This window comes from Borostomias antarcticus (genome assembly GCF_949987555.1).
Source record: "Borostomias antarcticus genome assembly, chromosome: 15".
In the NCBI taxonomy this organism is placed as follows: Eukaryota; Metazoa; Chordata; class Actinopteri; order Stomiiformes; family Stomiidae; genus Borostomias; species Borostomias antarcticus.
Window position 1 is genome coordinate 21,324,621 of NC_140248.1, and position 19,240 is coordinate 21,343,860.

Consider the following 19,240-nt stretch of genomic DNA (forward strand, 5'->3'; position numbering starts at 1 on the left):
AACTCACTTCTGTCCTGGTACCTGTGTTCTCTCTGCAGGGTTGAGTATGTTACCATTTCACCTGACGGCTTCCGTTACCGCTCTCAGATGTTCCCCACAGTGAACGGTCTCTTCCGCTGGTTCAAAGACCACTACCAGGAGCCCATACCAGGTATGTAATCACAGTCTATTGGCTGTACCAGCCTGAGGAATGCTGATTGGCTGCACATATCGGCACTCATTTATCAAAGGAGTGCAGATCCGAGTGCAGAAATGATGGTACGACAGCATCCATGTGTGATCAAACATTCGTATGCCACCAATCCCATCGTACGAATGATCGGGCGTTCACAAACGTGGCAAATGAAATCAATAGTCATATCACGCCTCTACATATTCTATCCTCGCCCCTGTAGTGTACAGCATGGAGATACGGCAAGCCTATCCAAAAACCATCGCACATCGCTGTCAATTTGTGGATTTATAATAATAATAACTTTATTTTACCTCCCATACATAAAAATTTATTATTGGGACAATAAATTACAAAGTAACAAAATCTCAAATTAGTGATGACACCCGTGTGAATGTGAAATATCCTATTTCAACCAGTAGGCTTATAGAAACGGCTGCACGTCAGGTTAATAGCATACCTCGCTCGCCCACTCTCACCTCGGCTGAATGATTGGACGCACATAGGTCTTCCACAGAGCGTGGCATTACCAATATGATCACTGTCAAAGCTCTTAAGTGACGCCTACCCATTGCTTTTCATTTGTTAATTGATTGCTAGTAATTGTCACTAGTACATTGAATGATTGATTGATTGATTGATTGGTGTAACATTCATTTCGCTTTCATTTTAAGATGTGTAAGGCTACATTGTCTAAGCAGGCTCAAAATGAAAGTGAAATTACTCTTACATCAAAATACGAGGGGTTACATATTTTGAAGCGATAAATAGGCCTATGTGGCTGCGCTTAGATGCCAGTCAGAATCAGTGTCATGACAATTCTCAAACCTGTGTAGCTGGGACCTGGCCTGAGATTTGGATGCAGTCTCCGCTCATCAAATTGATAAATGCCAAACTTAGCATGGAAATGACCATACGCCCAGTTTTTTGTCATATGATTGCTTAGTAAATGAGGGCCACTGACTGCTGTTGTTGTCATACTTGTTGGCCGGTCACAGAGCTGTATATCCTGGTAGCAGACACTATGGGGCGGTTTCTCTCTAACTCTATGCTTCCTTCTTTTGTCACAGGCATCACCCCCAGCAGTGGCAGCCGCACAAGAACGCCTGCCTCTCACAACACTACACCAGCTAACATCAACATTGCAGGTTAGACACACACGGTCACAAGCACACACACCATAATCAACCATTCCTGTGTAATGCTATCTGTGTAATGCTATCTGTGTAATGCTATCTTTCTCCTTCTCAGACTTGACGCGAGCTGTTAACGCTCTGCCGCGCAACATGACCTCACAGATGTTCAATGCCATCGCCGCGGTAACAGGCCAGGGCCAGAACCCCAACACCACGCCCGCCCAGTGGGGCTCCAGCCAGTACGGCTATGGCGGAAGCACAGGGGGGGGAGGAGGGAGTTCCTCAGCCTATCATGTGAGTGTTTACTTGGGGGAACATGTCCCCCACCCATGATGCATGTTCCTTTGTGGTGTTGAAGGTGTGGTTTTGTGTGCATAGTATTTAACTCCCTAACTTTGAACTTGAGCTCTAAACTCTGTGAAAAGCCCCTGAGCACTTTCTTTCAATGCTGGACATCCAGAAAACCAGACGAATCCTCAATTGTCCGGCACAGAGTCAATGTGCACCAGTCAGTTTTTCGCTTGTGTCTTGGCATCGCAAAGCAGATGTTGTGTTATACTTTTCCTGCATTCGTGAAATGTCGAAGGTAAATCAGAGGATTCAACGTAGTATGATACAGATACGTGACAGATTAAATCCCAGTGATACAGATACGTGACAGATTAAATCCCAGTGTAGGTAATGTAATGGGCTACAGGGAGTCAGTGTAATGTAATGTCATCTGATTTATGTTGTGAAATATATTGACTTTAACTAATGATGCACCTAACCTCTTGAACCTTGAAAACCTATGAGAATCCTAACATTTAGAATAAGAAGCAAAGGAGCTACTAAACAACACAAGCATAGATTTTACGTAGAAAGCAAAATGTACTTGGCAATAGGAAAAATGAACTGGTGAGCACCCCATAGTGGTGGGCTCTGGTACATGTGTGACGGACGAATGAACGCATACGGGTGGGGTACAACTAGACCAGCCACTCTTCTATTCCACAGAAAAACTCTAATACTAAGAACCCCTTTGTCCCGGCAGGTGTTTGCCACGCCCCAGCAGCCGATAGCCACGCCTATCATGACGCCCAGCTACTCTTACACGCCCAGCCAGCAGAACATGGGTACCCCCCAATACCCCGGCTCCACCCCACAGTCCTCGCATGGACACACACAGTCGCACGGACACTCCCACAGCCACGAGGGCCACCACAGTAGTCACCATGGACACTCATCCAACACGCCCTCCTCGTCCTCGTCAAGCTCCGCTAGAGGACGCATGCCACAGCCGCCAAAGTGAGTAGAAAGTTGGGACCTCGGGCACAGTGGGGTTGGGCTGACAGCACTGCATGGCCTGGTGCAGGGTTGTTTTTTTTTATTTGTTGTGCTATGTTCTCAAATGGCCATATTATGAAACATGGAATTGTTGCAAAGCATTTAGAAGGACTACCTGGTTGATAATGCATTTTTTAAACTGCCCCCTGTCAATAGTCATGAAATGAATTGATACCTGCCCTATCTGAACTACCTGTGTCTCTCCCCCTGCAGGTCGGGTGGCAGTACTGCAGTGGACTGGGGTAAGATGGCGGAGCAGTGGCTGCAGGAGAAGGAAGCTGAGCGAAAGAAGCAGAAGACACCGAGAATGACCCCGCGTCCTTCACCAAGCCCCATGATCGAGAGCACGCCCATGTCCATCGCCGGAGATGCCACACCCCTGCTGGATGAGATGGACCGATAGGAGAGGGAGGGGGGCGTCCTTACACCCCCCTTGTCCCATTCCTCATCCGCCCTCCTCCATTTTCATCTTCATTCCCCTGCCTCACCTCACCTGATCTGCCCCTCCATATAACTGGCCCCTGGTCTCCTGCCATGTAGACCAATCCCTTATAGCTACTGTGTATCTCTTCCCTTCCTCCTCTGGCACATTTCAATCCTCCTCTCCCTATCACCCTAAACCCTCTTACTCTGTGGCTTCTCCCTTCTCTTTTCATGCCATGTGGTATTTATGTATGGTGATGATAAACACTGTCACTCGGAATGTCAGCATAAAGAAATACTTGAAATAGCTGACAAATACAAATAGGACATGGACCTATGTAGAGTGCCGTTTTGTCAGACAACCCTCCCTTTTATCTTTTAAAGATGCAACGTTTTTTTGTATTGCATCAAAACAAATAAAGACCGTTTTCAGAATGGACCCTAGCCTACACTTCTCACGCTGAACCAAAACACACCTGAGGCTCGGAAAGCTTTGCAAGTCTGTGCTGTTGAGAAAATGTGCTGTTTTAGACGAAGGGCTCCTTCATATTCAAAGATGTGATAAGGTGAAAAGGATCATTAGTTGACCTTCCTCACTAAAGAATGACAGGAGGTAGGAGGTTATTACTAGGTTCACCTCTAACTGTTTGCTTTGCAATAATAACTAAACTTGTAGTTGGGATGTTCCATGTGAATGTATTTTTGGCGTGTCCAGTTTCATCTAGTCAATAAGGGATGAGGGTCCGCACTCAACTATTTTAGTATGCTCTTTATTTCATACACACGTGACAGACCTCAACAGGCGCGTGTCGGCTCTGCCTTCTTGAGTGTTAGAAGAAGGCAGAACTGAAACGCGCCTGTTGAGGTCTGTCACGTGTGTATGAAATAAAGAGCATACTCAAATAGTTTTGAGTGCGGACCCTCATCCCTTATTTTGGTCAGATTGTGTAGCGGTCCTGCACCGGTTCTGAGCACAGTGACCCCATTAATATTGAAGACGGCTTCATCTAGTCAAAGCATTTGCTGTTCTGAATTTCCTCAAGTTATCGGTAAACTGTTTTTATCTTGTCTTTGAAGTTTGTTTTTTTGAAAACTTAATCCTGGACTTTTGATCATGTGTGTATTTTTTATTTTTGTTGCCCATGTTAGTTGGTTTAGGTGACCGTAGAGTTCCTCCTCCCACCGTGATAAGTAACCTAGGTTGCAAAGTCCCAGGGTTGAATGGGGTTCAGACCTGAGCAGTATAAGGAGGAATAAGATGAAAACAGCAATGTCCACAGCTCTGGTGACATTTATGATAGAGCAGGCAGCCCATGCCATTCTATCTCATGCATGAACTCAAACTCACTACTCTTGCATTCTGGTAAATTATGTCTGTACATATTTCTTTATTCAGGAGTGTGGCAACCAAAAGTGGTGTGCCGATCAAAAGTCATTGTGTTGTACACACATGGATCTCAGTCATGCAACAGATGGGATTGACTTAATTCTTCACATTGTGCTTCTATCTGTGACGTTCTGAACACGGCAACCTTATGAAGTCTAGTTGTTGGTAGTAATACATCTGGTATTTCACAGCTTTTGGACCCATCCCTTTAAAATAAAAGTGTTCATATTGAAACCTGTGTGTGTGTGTTCTGTTGAAGTGGTCTGTTGGCTACTGACTGCCATATCCTGTCACAATGAGGACTGCACCGCAGTGTGTAGAGTAAACTGAATTCAGATTCTTCTGGATAAAATTAATCTTCACTGGTTTAAAATGACAGACGATGTAATATATCTGCAGTGTAAGAAAGCATGTAGGGCATCCTAAAGAACTGGTGATGGCTCTGGAGAGGGTGGGGTGTAGGGTGGGGTTTATGTGGGTCCCGGCTCATGTGGGGGTGGATGGGAATGAGGCTGTGGATGCAGCTGCTAAGGGGGCTTTAGGGCAGGAGGTGGTGGGGGTGGATCTGGGGGTAGCTGAGTGGAGAGGTAGGATACGGGGGGTGCTGATGGAGAGGTGGCAGGCTGAGTGGGAGGTGGAGGCGAGAGGGAGGCATTTCCATGGGATCCAGAGTGTTAGGGGGAGAGGGGCACCCTGGGGAGGGGTAGGAGGGAACAGGTCATGATGACCAGGCTTTGGCTTGGTCATTGTGGCCTGGCCTGGGACCTGGCCCAGATGGGGAAGCATGTGCATGGTCTGTGTAGCTGTGGGGGGGAGGGAGACGGTGAGGCATATGTTGGAGTGCGGGAGGTACAGGAGGGAGAGGGCTGTTATGTTTGCTCATATGGTGAGGTTGGGGGAGCCAGTTGTGTCTCTGAGGGTCCTGTTGGGCCATTGGAGTCACCAGTATGAGGTGGGGAGGGCGGTGGCAAGCGTTATGTTCGCTACTGGTCTACATCTTGCAGTGAGGGTCTGGGAGGGGTGTAGTACCGTGTCTGGCCAGGGAAAGGCAGCAATACGCCACGTCGGCGTCTAGTCTGCCGGAAACCAATAGAAGAAGAAGAAGAAGCGTCCATCTCTCACAGATTTCTTCGAGCTGGTGGTGACATCGCTTTGTTTTTGGTAACGGTAGATTAGGCCTGGTGGTGAAACAATATGCCTATCTCGCAACTAAAAATATATCTTCGAAATGTTCTTATATATCTCCAACTTGATCCAACTTCAGTTATAACTGCAATGCGAGGTTGTGACTAAATGGTGCAATGGTGGGCTAAAGGTAACTTAGCTTGCTAGCTAAAAAGCTGGTGACGGAAGTGTAGGCCTCATGACTCCGTGTACAGCACATGTTAACAGGGTAAGTGGCTAAAAAAGTAACCATGCAAATTATAACTACATATCAAGTGCAGTTAAATGCAACCCTGAGAGAGGAATCCTGTGTTTGCTTGCCAGAGAGCTAATCGTTACACTAAGAAATCTGCTTGTACTAGTATTAGTAGGAAAACTATAGCGAGCTGTTAAGAATTTTTTTGCAGGGGAGTCGGCTAACTAACTTCCGATGATCTTAGGAAGGTGTAACTTTTTTGTATCTTTGCTTGCTTTAACCAGCACCCCTAAACCTCGAGGTGCAAGAGTGTTCTCTAACACATTCTGCCCTGGTTTTGTGTTCTAGTTTGGGATGGCTGCCCCACGTGCTGCTGGTGTGTGGGAAGGCTCATGAGACACGTGGCGGGTAAGGTCATTTAAGTTGGCTAAAGTAGGCTATCTAACTAACTTGGCATATTTCAGTCAGGTTGGTGATAAATAAATAAATGCTGTGCTTTAAGAGCATACTGCAGGTTGACTTTTTCCTACCAGCGTGACAATCAAATCACTTTATTGTGACTTTTGTTGTGGTAAACCATTCACACACAGCTATCCTAATTTGTTGCATCTGAAAGATGGCTAGCTGGCGTTATGCTGTTTCACTTAACATAACTTTATAGCTGCAACAAATGATGAGTTAGGCTACTGTAATGTACATATTATATATCATTTTTTATGAAACTCGGAATTAGTCTACTACATATTCCTACACGTTGACTCACTGGGGTCTACAACCTGCAATTTTCTCTTCCCTGAACTAACAAAATATATTGGCCTAATGTTGAATGTGATTTCCTTGGAACAGATTCAAGACACACGGACATTCAAGACACGGACAGATTCAAGACACACGGACATTCAAGACACGGACAATCTTAAGCAATTTGGTGACAGTCTATTTTGAAAAGGTAACGTCCAGACATGGCAAACCCTATAGCTGTTAATCTTGTGATGAAATGCAAACTGAAATAGCTGGAATTACCGGCAGATTGTCCAGTGGTGAGACTCGGTTTTCTGAACCTTATAGATGATGACCATTTAACACTAGACTGCAAAATGTACTCTACCCACTTACATGTCTTTCCCATCATATGTTACCAGTAGTGTTTCCCCCTACAGTTAACCTGGTGAGAAAATTAACCAGAAATGATTGGTGATACACATGGCACATACTATGATGAAATTTAAACTGAAATGGCTGGAATTACTGCCAGATTGTAAAGTGTTGACCTTCGGTTTGCTGAGACTTACAACATTCTAGACTTAAAGTCATAGTCTGTAATTTTGGGATAGGGCCTCATTTACAACATTGGCATTATGTTGTCAGCTGCTTACATGCTGCCCCTCGTTTGGGCATTCATGTCTTGCCAATTTTTAAGTGTACGTAAGCAGATGGGTAGGCAACTGTATAATGTGAGTATAGCCTATGAGCAGCTGCATTTTTTACTTTTTGCGCAAGCAGTGTTTGTTTCAAGGGTAAAAAAAATATTCAATGTTTAAAAACTATTTGAAAATCTATTTCCCTTTTGGACCTTTACCTTTTTTAAGTGCTACAATGAACATTTTTGTAGTAAGTAGCCTTGAGAACCAATGCTCTCAAGCCTAGTGGCCCATAGGGCATGAGCCTATCTCCTGATTCCTTAGTGTGAGGCAGCTTGATGTACAAGTACACCCTCTGGGCATGACGCTATGTTGTAGGGACTTGCCCCCAATCTGACCCTTGATGCTGAGTGCCAAGCAGGGAGGCATTGGGTACCATTTTTATAGTCTTTGGTATGACTCGGCCGGGGGTTTATAGCTGTATTCTCACTGGATTTTCCAGACGAGTATGATGGCTCTATCTAACCTGTATTAATGTCATTGTGTCAGATTCAGAGGAACTGGACTGAAAGCACTAGGCTTTGTTACTGGTTAATGAACACCTGATTATTTCTCTGTTTATCCACACTGATGAGGTCTGCATATCTTTGGCTATCTGACTAACCCATTAAATATTTAGTTATTATAATTAAAATCTAGATAAATTATTGCTGACCAGACTGGCAACGTATGCATGCAAGGTATTAGCTAGCCAAGTTATCTGAGGCCTTGCTAGCTAGCCATCTAGCTAGATGCTCACAAAGCTTGTCCATGAGCATCTCTTCTATGTGCGTCACACATCTAAACGTACATTTTATAAATGAGTCACCAGGTAACCTGGTGCACTAGGCAAATGATGTTCGATTATATATTTGAATGCTAACTAATTACAAAAATTAATATTCACTCAAATTCATGGCACTTTTTACAGCCTTAGTGGTGACCTTTTGGTTTTCTGAGACGTGCAACATTCTGGACTTAAGTCTTTGTAAACACCTGTTTGTAATGAAGATTGTTTTACAGGTTGTCCTTCAATTTGTTGAACCCTCTGCCACCAACATATCTTAGACTGCAAAACATCAGGTGAGCATACCACCATCTACAAGAAACCGTAGTCTTTGTTCACCTGCAAAAAGTAATCTCTTCTGTCTCAGTGATGTGTTAATGATGAATTCCAAACTGAAATAGCTGGAATTACCGGCAGATTGTTTAGTGGTGATCCTCGGTTTTCTGAACACATTACAGCAGTTTTGGTTAGGATGGGATGATATTTTGTTTTTCTGAACAAAAAATCCTTAGTGGTGACCTTTGGTTTCCTGAGACGTGCAACATTCTGGACGCAAATCTTTGTAAACACCTTTTTGTAATGAAGATTGTTTTACAGGTTGTCCTTCAATTTGTTGAACCCTCTTCCACCAGCAGATCTTACACTGCAAAACATCAGGTGAGCATACCACCATCTACAAGAAACCGTAGTCTTTGTTCACCTGCAAAAAGTAATCTCTTCTGTCTCAGTGATGTGTTAATGATGAATTCCAAACTGAAATAGCTGGAATTACCGGCAGATTGTTTAGTGGTGATCCTCGGTTTTCTGAACACATTACGGCAGTTTTGGTTAGGATGGGATGATATTTTGTTTTTCTGAACAAAAAATCCTTAGTGGTGACCTTTGGTTTCCTGAGACGTGCAACATTCTGGACGCGAATCTTTGTAAACACCTTTTTGTAATGAAGATTGTTTTACAGGTTGTCCTTCAATTTGTTGAACCCTCTTCCACCAGCAGATCTTACACTGCAAAACATCAGGTGAGCATACCACCATCTCCAAGAAACCGTAGTCTTTGTTCACCTGCAAAAAGTAATCTCTTCTGTCTCAGTGATGTGTTAATGATGAATTCCAAACTGAAATAGCTGGAATTACCGGCAGATTGTTTAGTGGTGATTCTCGGTTTTCTGAACACATTACGGCAGTTTTGATTAGGATGGGATTATATTTTGCAATTTTGATTTCCTTAAACAAAAAATCCTTAGTGGTGACCTTTGGTTTTCTGAGACGCGCAACATTCTGGACCTGAATCTTTGTAAACACCCGTTTGTAATGAAGATTGTTTTACAGGTTGTCCTTCAATTTGTTGAACCCTCTGCCACCAACAGATCTTAGACTGCAAAATATCAGGTGAGCATACCACCATATATAAGAAACCGTAGTCTTTGTTCACCTGCAAAAAGTAATCTCTTCTGTCTCACTGATGTGTTAATGATGAATTCCAAACTGAAATAGCTGGAATTACCGGCAGATTGTTTAGTGGTGATCCTCGGTTTTCTGAACACATTACGGCAGTTTTGGTTAGGATGGGATGATATTTTGTTTTTCTGAACAAAAAATCCCTAGTGGTGACCTTTGGTTTCCTGAGACGTGCAACATTCTGGACGCGAATCTTTGTAAACACCTTTTTGTAATGAAGATTGTTTTACAGGTTGTCCTTCAATTTGTTGAACCCTCTGCCACCAACAGATCTTAGACTGCAAAATATCAGGTGAGCATACCACCATCTCCAAGAAGCCGTAGTCTTGGTTCACCTGCACAAAGTAATCTCTTCTGTCTCACTGATGTGTTAATGATGAATTCCAAACTGAAATAGCTGGAATTACCGGCAGATTGTTTAGTGGTGATTCTCGGTTTTCTGAACACATTACGGCAGTTTTGGTTAGGATGGGATGATATTTTGTTTTTCTGAACAAAAAGTCCTTAGTGGTGACCTTTGGTTTCCTGAGACGTGCAACATTCTGGACGCGAATCTTTGTAAACACCTTTTTGTAATGAAGATTGTTTTACAGGTTGTCCTTCAATTTGTTGAACCCTCGTCCACCAGCAGATCTTACACTGCAAAACATCAGGTGAGCATACCACCATCTACAAGAAACCGTAGTCTTTGTTCACCTGCAAAAAGTAATCTCTTCTGTCTCAGTGATGTGTTAATGATGAATTCCAAACTGAAATAGCTGGAATTACCGGCAGATTGTTTAGTGGTGATTCTCGGTTTTCTGAACACATTACGGCAGTTTTGATTAGGATGGGATGATATTTTGCAATTTTGATTTCCTTAACAAAAAATCCTTAGTGGTGACCTTTGGTTTTTTGAGACGCGCAACATTCTGGACTTGAATCTTTGTAAACACCTGTTTGTAATGAAGATTGTTTTACAGGTTGTCCTTCAATTTGTTGAACCCTCTGCCACCAACAGATCTTAGACTGCAAAATATCAGGTGAGCATACCACCATCTCCAAGAAACCGTAGTCTTGTTCACCTGCACAAAGTAATCTCTTCTGTCTCACTGATGTGTTAATGATGAATTCCAAACTGAAATAGCTGGAATTACCGGCAGATTGTTTAGTGGTGATCCTCGGTTTTCTGAACACATTACGGCAGTTTTGGTTAGGATGGGATGATATTTTGTTTTTCTGAACAAAAAATCCTTAGTGGTGACCTTTGGTTTCCTGAGACGTGCAACATTCTGGACGCGAATCTTTGTAAACACCTGTTTGTAATGAAGATTGTTTTACAGGTTGTCCTTCAATTTGTTGAACCCTCTGCCACCAACAGATCTTAGACTGCAAAATATCAGGTGAGCATACCACCATCTCCAAGAAACCGTAGTCTTGGTTCACCTGCACAAAGTAATCTCTTATGTCTCACTGATGTGTTAATGATGAATTCCAAACTGAAATAGCTGGAATTACCGGCAGATTGTTTAGTGGTGATTCTCGGTTTTCTGAACACATTACGGCAGTTTTGATTAGGATGGGATGATATTTAGCAATTTTGATTTCCTTAACAAAAAATCCTTAGTGGTGACCTTTGGTTTTTTGAGACGCGCAACATTCTGGACTTGAATCTTTGTAAACACCTGTTTGTAATGAAGATTGTTTTACAGGTTGTCCTTCAATTTGTTGAACCCTCTGCCACCAACAGATCTTAGACTGCAAAATATCAGGTGAGCATACCACCATCTCCAAGAAACCGTAGTCTTGTTCACCTGCACAAAGTAATCTCTTCTGTCTCACTGATGTGTTAATGATGAATTCCAAACTGAAATAGCTGGAATTACCGGCAGATTGTTTAGTGGTGATCCTCGGTTTTCTGAACACATTACGGCAGTTTTGGTTAGGATGGGATGATATTTTGTTTTTCTGAACAAAAAATCCTTAGTGGTGACCTTTGGTTTCCTGAGACGTGCAACATTCTGGACGCGAATCTTTGTAAACACCTTTTTGTAAGGAAGATTGTTTTACAGGTTGTCCTTCAATTTGTTGAACCCTCTGCCACCAACAGATCTTAGACTGCAAAATATCAGGTGAGCATACCACCATCTCCAAGAAACCGTAGTCTTGGTTCACCTGCACAAAGTAATCTCTTCTGTCTCACTGATGTGTTAATGATGAATTCCAAACTGAAATAGCTGGAATTACCGGCAGATTGTTTAGTGGTGATTCTCGGTTTTCTGAACACATTACGGCAGTTTTGGTTAGGATGGGATGATATTTTGTTTTTCTGAACAAAAAGTCCTTAGTGGTGACCTTTGGTTTCCTGAGACGTGCAACATTCTGGACGCGAATCTTTGTAAACACCTTTTTGTAATGAAGATTGTTTTACAGGTTGTCCTTCAATTTGTTGAACCCTCGTCCACCAGCAGATCTTACACTGCAAAACATCAGGTGAGCATACCACCATCTACAAGAAACCGTAGTCTTTGTTCACCTGCAAAAAGTAATCTCTTCTGTCTCAGTGATGTGTTAATGATGAATTCCAAACTGAAATAGCTGGAATTACCGGCAGATTGTTTAGTGGTGATTCTCGGTTTTCTGAACACATTACGGCAGTTTTGATTAGGATGGGATGATATTTAGCAATTTTGATTTCCTTAACAAAAAATCCTTAGTGGTGACCTTTGGTTTTTTGAGACGCGCAACATTCTGGACTTGAATCTTTGTAAACACCTGTTTGTAATGAAGATTGTTTTACAGGTTGTCCTTCAATTTGTTGAACCCTCTGCCACCAACAGATCTTAGACTGCAAAATATCAGGTGAGCATACCACCATCTCCAAGAAACCGTAGTCTTGTTCACCTGCACAAAGTAATCTCTTCTGTCTCACTGATGTGTTAATGATGAATTCCAAACTGAAATAGCTGGAATTACCGGCAGATTGTTTAGTGGTGATTCTCGGTTTTCTGAACACATTACGGCAGTTTTGATTAGGATGGGATGATATTTTGCAATTTTGATTTCCTTAACAAAAAATCCTTAGTGGTGACCTTTGGTTTTTTGAGACGCGCAACATTCTGGACTTGAATCTTTGTAAACACCTGTTTGTAATGAAGATTGTTTTACAGGTTGTCCTTCAATTTGTTGAACCCTCTGCCACCAACAGATCTTAGACTGCAAAATATCAGGTGAGCATACCACCATCTCCAAGAAACCGTAGTCTTGTTCACCTGCACAAAGTAATCTCTTCTGTCTCACTGTTGTGTTAATGATGAATTCCAAACTGAAATAGCTGGAATTACCGGCAGATTGTTTAGTGGTGATCCTCGGTTTTCTGAACACATTACGGCAGTTTTGGTTAGGATGGGATGATATTTTGTTTTTCTGAACAAAAAATCCTTAGTGGTGACCTTTGGTTTCCTGAGACGTGCAACATTCTGGACGCGAATCTTTGTAAACACCTTTTTGTAAAGAAGATTGTTTTACAGGTTGTCCTTCAATTTGTTGAACCCTCTGCCACCAACAGATCTTAGACTGCAAAATATCAGGTGAGCATACCACCATCTCCAAGAAACCGTAGTCTTGTTCACCTGCACAAAGTAATCTCTTCTGTCTCACTAATGTGTTAATGATGAATTCCAAACTGAAATAGCTGGAATTACCGGCAGATTGTTTAGTGGTGATCCTCGGTTTTCTGAACACATTACGGCAGTTTTGGTTAGGATGGGATGATATTTTGTTTTTCTGAACAAAAAATCCTTAGTGGTGACCTTTGGTTTCCTGAGACGTGCAACATTCTGGACGCGAATCTTTGTAAACACCTTTTTGTAATGAAGATTGTTTTACAGGTTGTCCTTCAATTTGTTGAACCCTCTGCCACCAACAGATCTTAGACTGCAAAATATCAGGTGAGCATACCACCATCTCCAAGAAACCGTAGTCTTGTTCACCTGCACAAAGTAATCTCTTCTGTCTCACTGATGTGTTAATGATGAATTCCAAACTGAAATAGCTGGAATTACCGGCAGATTGTTTAGTGGTGATCCTCGGTTTTCTGAACACATTACGGCAGTTTTGGTTAGGATGGGATGATATTTTGTTTTTCTGAACAAAAAATCCTTAGTGGTGACCTTTGGTTTCCTGAGACGTGCAACATTCTGGACGCGAATCTTTGTAAACACCTTTTTGTAATGAAGATTGTTTTACAGGTTGTCCTTCAATTTGTTGAACCCTCGTCCACCAGCAGATCTTACACTGCAAAACATCAGGTGAGCATACCACCATCTACAAGAAACCCTAGTCTTTGTTCACCTGCAAAAAGTAATCTCTTCTGTCTCAGTGATGTGTTAATGATGAATTCCAAACTGAAATAGCTGGAATTACCGGCAGATTGTTTAGTGGTGATTCTCGGTTTTCTGAACACATTACGGCAGTTTTGGTTAGGATGGGATGATATTTAGCAATTTTTCGTAACTTAATAATAAATAAAAAAAATCCTTTTCACAGATTCTGGTTCAATTCACGGGTTCCATGAGGACATCAGTTCAGAGGAATTGGACTGAAAGCACTAGGCTTACTGGTTAATGAACGCCTGATTAATTCCCCTGTTTATCCACACTGACAAGGTCTGCATATCTTTGGCTATCTGACTAACCCATTAAATATTTAGGAAATGTGCATCTGTACTATGGCTATCACAATGACATTTTCACAATACTATTATCATAGCAATGTTAAAAAATAAAAAAAGTGTTCACTTAATACATCGTTAACTGTATTTTGGTCCAATTTCTCTAACATCTGAAAGTGCTGTGTATAGCATATTAAACAAAGGTGCACATTACTTATTGAATTTCCTGAACACGATGTACCATGGCTGGATTATTAACATGATTTTGTGGTCATTTTAAATACTACAATTATCACTATATATCGCGACACCCCTAATCTGTGCTGTGGTATACTGGCAGGGTTCCCATGGGTCATGGAATTCCTGGAATATCATGGAAAGGCTACTAGGCTACTATTGATCTGTCAAATATGGGAGATGGAACCCTACATACAGCCACGCAAACTAAGCATGCTGCCCGCATGAAGCCGAAAGGAGCTTCATCTTAGACCCAAGTCCTGTCTGCTCAGCAAAAAGGTGTCCTGTATTTCTGTTCATTTTCGGTCATGGAAATTATGTGTTTTAGTCAGTGAAAGTCAGGGAATTTGACTGGTTGCATTTACACTGCCTGGTTGAAGTGACCCAATTCAGTGTTTTTTGCTCACGTGGCACATATCAGATATGTATTATGCATGTGTAAGCAGGAAAAACGGTGGTATATTTTTCTTTGTCTTTTGACTCTTACTGCTGTTGCTTCTATGACACCTGAATTATGCCCAGTCATCAATAAAGATTGACTTTTCAATATTAACTTGACACACTTGTAACTTTGTCACATCATAGGTTCCCCTTATGTTTTTTTCAGGTGAAAATAATTAAATTTGTCACTGCTCGGCCTAGTAATGGACTAGAGACCCCTGGGTGGCAGATCTCTGATCAGAATTGATTGGCCTATATACCTGTGAATGTTCATGAAGATTATAGATAAAAATAAATGTGGTCTGAAAAAAAAAAACGCCGTACGCCATACATACCCCTTATGTTTTTTTTTCAGGTGGAAATAATTAAATTTGTCACTGCTCGGCCTAGTAATGGACAATAGACCCCTGGGTGGCAGATCTCTGATCAGAATTGCTTGTACTACATACCTGTGAAAGTTCATGAAGATTGTAGACAAAAAATAAATTTGGTCTGAAAAAAAAACCGCCATACATACCCCTTATGTTTTTATTTTAGGTGGACATAATTAAATTGTTCACTGCTTGGCCTAGGAATGGACTAGAGACTCCTGGGTGGCAGATCTATGATCAGAATTGATTGGCCTATATACCTGTGAATGTTCATGAAGATTGTAGATAAAAATAAATTTGGTCTGAAAAAAAAAAACGCCATACATACCGCTTGTTTTTATTTCAGGTGGAAATAATTAAATTTGTCACTGCTCGGCCTATTAATGGACTAGAGACCCCTGGGTGGCAGATCTCTGATCAGAATTGCTTGTACTACATACCTGTGAAAGTTCATGAAGATTGTAGACAAAAAAATTGTCTGAAAAAAAACCCGCCATACATACCCCTTATGTTTTTTTTTTAGGTGGACATAATTAAATTGTTCACTGCTTGGCCTAGGAATGGACTAGAGACTCCTGGGTGGCAGATCTATGATCAGAATTGATTGGCCTATATACCTGTGAATGTTCATGAAGATTGTAGATAAAAATAAATTTGGTCTGAAAAAAAAAAACACCATACATAACCCTTATGTTTTTTTCCAGGTGGACATAATTAAATTGTTCACTGCTTGGCCTAGTAATGGACTAGAGACCCCTGGGTGGCAGATCTCTGATCAGAATTGCTTGTACTACATACTTGTGAAAGTTCATGAAGATTGTAGACTAAAAATAAATTTGGTCTGAAAAAAAAAAAACATACATACCCCTTATGTTTTTTTTTCAGGTGGACATAATTAAATTGTTCACTGCTTGGCCTAGGAATGGACTAGAGACTCCTGGGTGGCAGATCTATGATCAGAATTGATTGGCCTATATACCTGTGAATGTTCATGAAGATTGTAGATAAAAATAAATTTGGTCTGAAAAAAAAAAACGCCATACATACCCCTTATGTTTTTATTTCAGGTGGAAATAATTACATTTGTCACTGCTCGGCCTAGTAATGGACTAGAGACCCCTGGGTGGCAGATCTCTGATCAGAATTGCTTGTACTACATACCTGTGAAAGTTCATGAAGATTGTAGACTAAAAATAAATTTGGTCTGAAAAAAAAAAAAACATTCATACCCCTTATGTTTTTTTTTCAGGTGGACATAATTAAATTGTTCACTGCTTGGCCTAGGAATGGACTAGAGACTCCTGGGTGGCAGATCTATGATCAGAATTGATTGGCCTATATACCTGTGAATGTTCATGAAGATTGTAGATAAAAATAAATTTGGTCTGAAAAAAAAAAAACGCCATACATACCCCTTATGTTTTTTTTTCAGGTGGAAATAATTAAATGTGTCACTGCTCGGCCTAGTAATGGACAATAGACCCCTGGGTGGCAGATCTCTGATCAGAATTGCTTGTACTACATACCTGTGAAGGTTCATGAAGATTGTAGATAAAAATAAATTTGGTCTGAAAAAAAACCCGCCATACATACCCCTTATGTTTTTTTTTTAGGTGGACATAATTAAATTGTTCACTGCTTGGCCTAGGAATGGACTAGAGACTCCTGGGTGGCAGATCTATGATCAGAATTGCTTGTACTACATACCTGTGAAGGTTAATGAAGATTGTAGATAAAAAATAAATTTGGTCTTAAAAAAAAACGCCATACATAGCCCTTATGTTTTTTTTCAGGTGGAAATAATTACATTTGTCACTGCTTGGCCTAGTAATGGATTAGAGACCCCTGGGTGGCAGATCTCTGATCAGAATTGCTTGTACTACATACCTGTGAATGTTCATGAAGATTGTAGATAAAAATAAATTTGGTCTGAAAAAATAAAAAAACATACATAACCCTTATGTTTTTTTCCAGGTGGACATAATTAAATTGTTCACTGCTTGGCCTAGGAATGGACTAGAGACTCCTGGGTGGCAGATCTATGATCAGAATTGATTGGCCTATATACCTGTGAATGTTCATGAAGATTGTAGACAAAAAATAAATTTGGTCTGAAAAAAAACCCGCCATACATACATACCCCTTATGTTTTTTTTTTAGGTGGACATAATTAAATTGTTCACTGCTTGGCCTAGGAATGGACTAGAGACTCCTGGGTGGCAGATCTATGATCAGAATTAATTGGCCTATATACCAGTGAATGTTCATGAAGATTGTAGAAAAAAAAGTAAATTTGGTCTGAAAAAATAAACGCCATACATACATACCCCATATGTTTTTTTTCAGGTGGAAATTATTAAATTTGTCACTGCTCGGCCTAGTAATGGACTAGAGACCCCTGGGTGGCAGATCTATTATCAGAATTGCTTATACTACATACCTGTGAAAGTTAATGAAGATTGTAGATAAAAATAAATTTGGTCTGAAAAAAAACGCCATACATACCCCTTATGTTTTTTTTCAGGTGGAAATAATTAAATTTGTCACTGCTTGGCCTAGGAATGGACTAGAGACTCCTGGGTGGCAGATCTATGATCAGAATTGATGGGCCTATATACCTGTGAATGTTCATGAAGATTGTAGATAAAAATAGATTTGGTATGAAAAAAAAACGCCATAAATACATACCCCTTACAGTATGTTTGTTTTCAGGTGGAAACAATTACATTTGTCACTGCTCGGCCTAGTAATGGACTAGATACCCCTGGGTGGCAGATCTCTGATCAGAATTGCTTGTACTACATACCTGTGAAGGTTCATGAAGATTGTAGACAAAAAATTAATTTGGTCTGAAAAAAAAAACGCCATACATACCCCTTATGTTTTTTTTTAGGTGGACATAATTAAATTGTTCACTGCTTAGCCTAGGAATAGACTAGAGACCCCTGGGTGGCAGATCTATGATCAGAATTGCTTGGCCTATATACATGTGAATGTTCATGAAGATTGTAGACAAAAAAGTAAATTTGGTCTGAAAAAAAAACGCCATACATACCACTGCTGTTTTTTTTCAGGTGGAAATAATTAAATTTCTCACTGCTCGGCATAGTAATGGACTAGAGACCCCTGGGTGTCAGATCTCTGATCAGAATTGCTTGTACTACATACCTGTGAAAGTTCATGAAGATTGTAGATAAAAATAAATTTGGTCTGAAAAAAAACGCCATACATACCCCTTATGTTTTTTTTCAGGTGGACATAATTAAATTGTTCACTGCTTGGCCTAGGAATAGACTAGAGACCCCTGGGTGGCAGATGTCTGATTAGAATTGCTTGGCCTATATACCTGTGAAGGTTCATGAAGATTGTAAATAAAAAATAAATTTGGTCTGAAAAAAAAACACCATACATACCCCTTATGTTTTTTTTCAGGTGGACATAATTAAATTATTCACTGCTTGGCCTAGGAATAGACTAGAGACCCCTGGGTGGCAGATCTCTGATAAGAATTGCTTGTTCTACATACCTGTGAAGGTTCATGAAGATTGGAGATAAAAATTAATTTGGTCTGAAAAAAAACCCGCCATACATACCCCTTATGGTTTTTTTTCAGGTGGAAATAATTAAATTTGTCAATGCTCGGCCTAATAATGGACTAGAGACCCCTGGGTGGCAGATCTCTGATCAGAATTGCTTGTACTATATACCTGTGAAGGTTCATGAAGATTGTAGATAAAAATAAATTTGGTCTGAAAAAAAAAACGCCATACATACCCCTTATGTTTTTTTTCAGGTGGAAACAATTACATTTGTCACTGCTCGGCTTAGTAATGGACTATAGACCCCTGGGTGGCAGATCTCTGATCAGAATTGCTTGTTCTACATACCTGTGAAGGTTCATGAAGATTGGAGATAAAAATTAATTTGGTCTGAAAAAAAACCCGCCATACATACCCCTTATGTTTTTTTTTCAGGTGGACATAATTAAATTGTTCACTGCTTGGCCTAGGAATAGACTAGAGACCCCTGGGTGGCAGATGTCTGATCAGAATTGCTTGGCCTATATACCTGTGATTGTTCATGAAGATTGTA

The 19,240-nt window shown here is 40.9% G+C and overlaps 1 protein-coding gene and 2 long non-coding RNA genes across 4 annotated transcripts in view; all 3 read left to right on the forward strand.

Moving 5' to 3' along the window:
• The window catches only part of supt6h (SPT6 homolog, histone chaperone and transcription elongation factor), a 28,024-nt gene extending 24,155 nt beyond the window's left edge, over window positions 1-3,869 (forward strand). Inside the window, exons 34-38 of the mRNA XM_084449975.1 lie at window positions 39-151; window positions 1,243-1,320; window positions 1,424-1,602; window positions 2,342-2,595; window positions 2,848-3,869. Of these exons, the coding sequence (XP_084306101.1) occupies window positions 39-151; window positions 1,243-1,320; window positions 1,424-1,602; window positions 2,342-2,595; window positions 2,848-3,037 (814 nt within the window). The 3' untranslated portion in view covers window positions 3,038-3,869. The remainder of the gene's footprint in view (window positions 1-38; window positions 152-1,242; window positions 1,321-1,423; window positions 1,603-2,341; window positions 2,596-2,847) is intronic.
• A 1,720-nt stretch (window positions 3,870-5,589) lies between these two features.
• LOC311319126 lies at window positions 5,590-8,277 on the forward strand. The gene is made up of 4 exons (XR_014630819.1): window positions 5,590-5,837; window positions 6,153-6,212; window positions 6,651-6,753; window positions 8,228-8,277. It is a non-coding gene; the product is annotated as an uncharacterized lncRNA (long non-coding RNA).
• A 4,671-nt stretch (window positions 8,278-12,948) lies between these two features.
• LOC311318343 lies at window positions 12,949-14,847 on the forward strand. Of its 2 annotated transcripts, XR_014630800.1 has the most exons (4): window positions 12,964-13,017; window positions 13,318-13,377; window positions 13,678-13,737; window positions 13,976-14,847. It is a non-coding gene; the product is annotated as an uncharacterized lncRNA (long non-coding RNA). The 2 variants fall into 2 exon arrangements; XR_014630799.1 differs by lacking the exon at window positions 13,678-13,737 and having other exon boundaries at window positions 12,949-13,017.
• The last annotated feature ends 4,393 nt before the right edge of the window (window positions 14,848-19,240 follow it).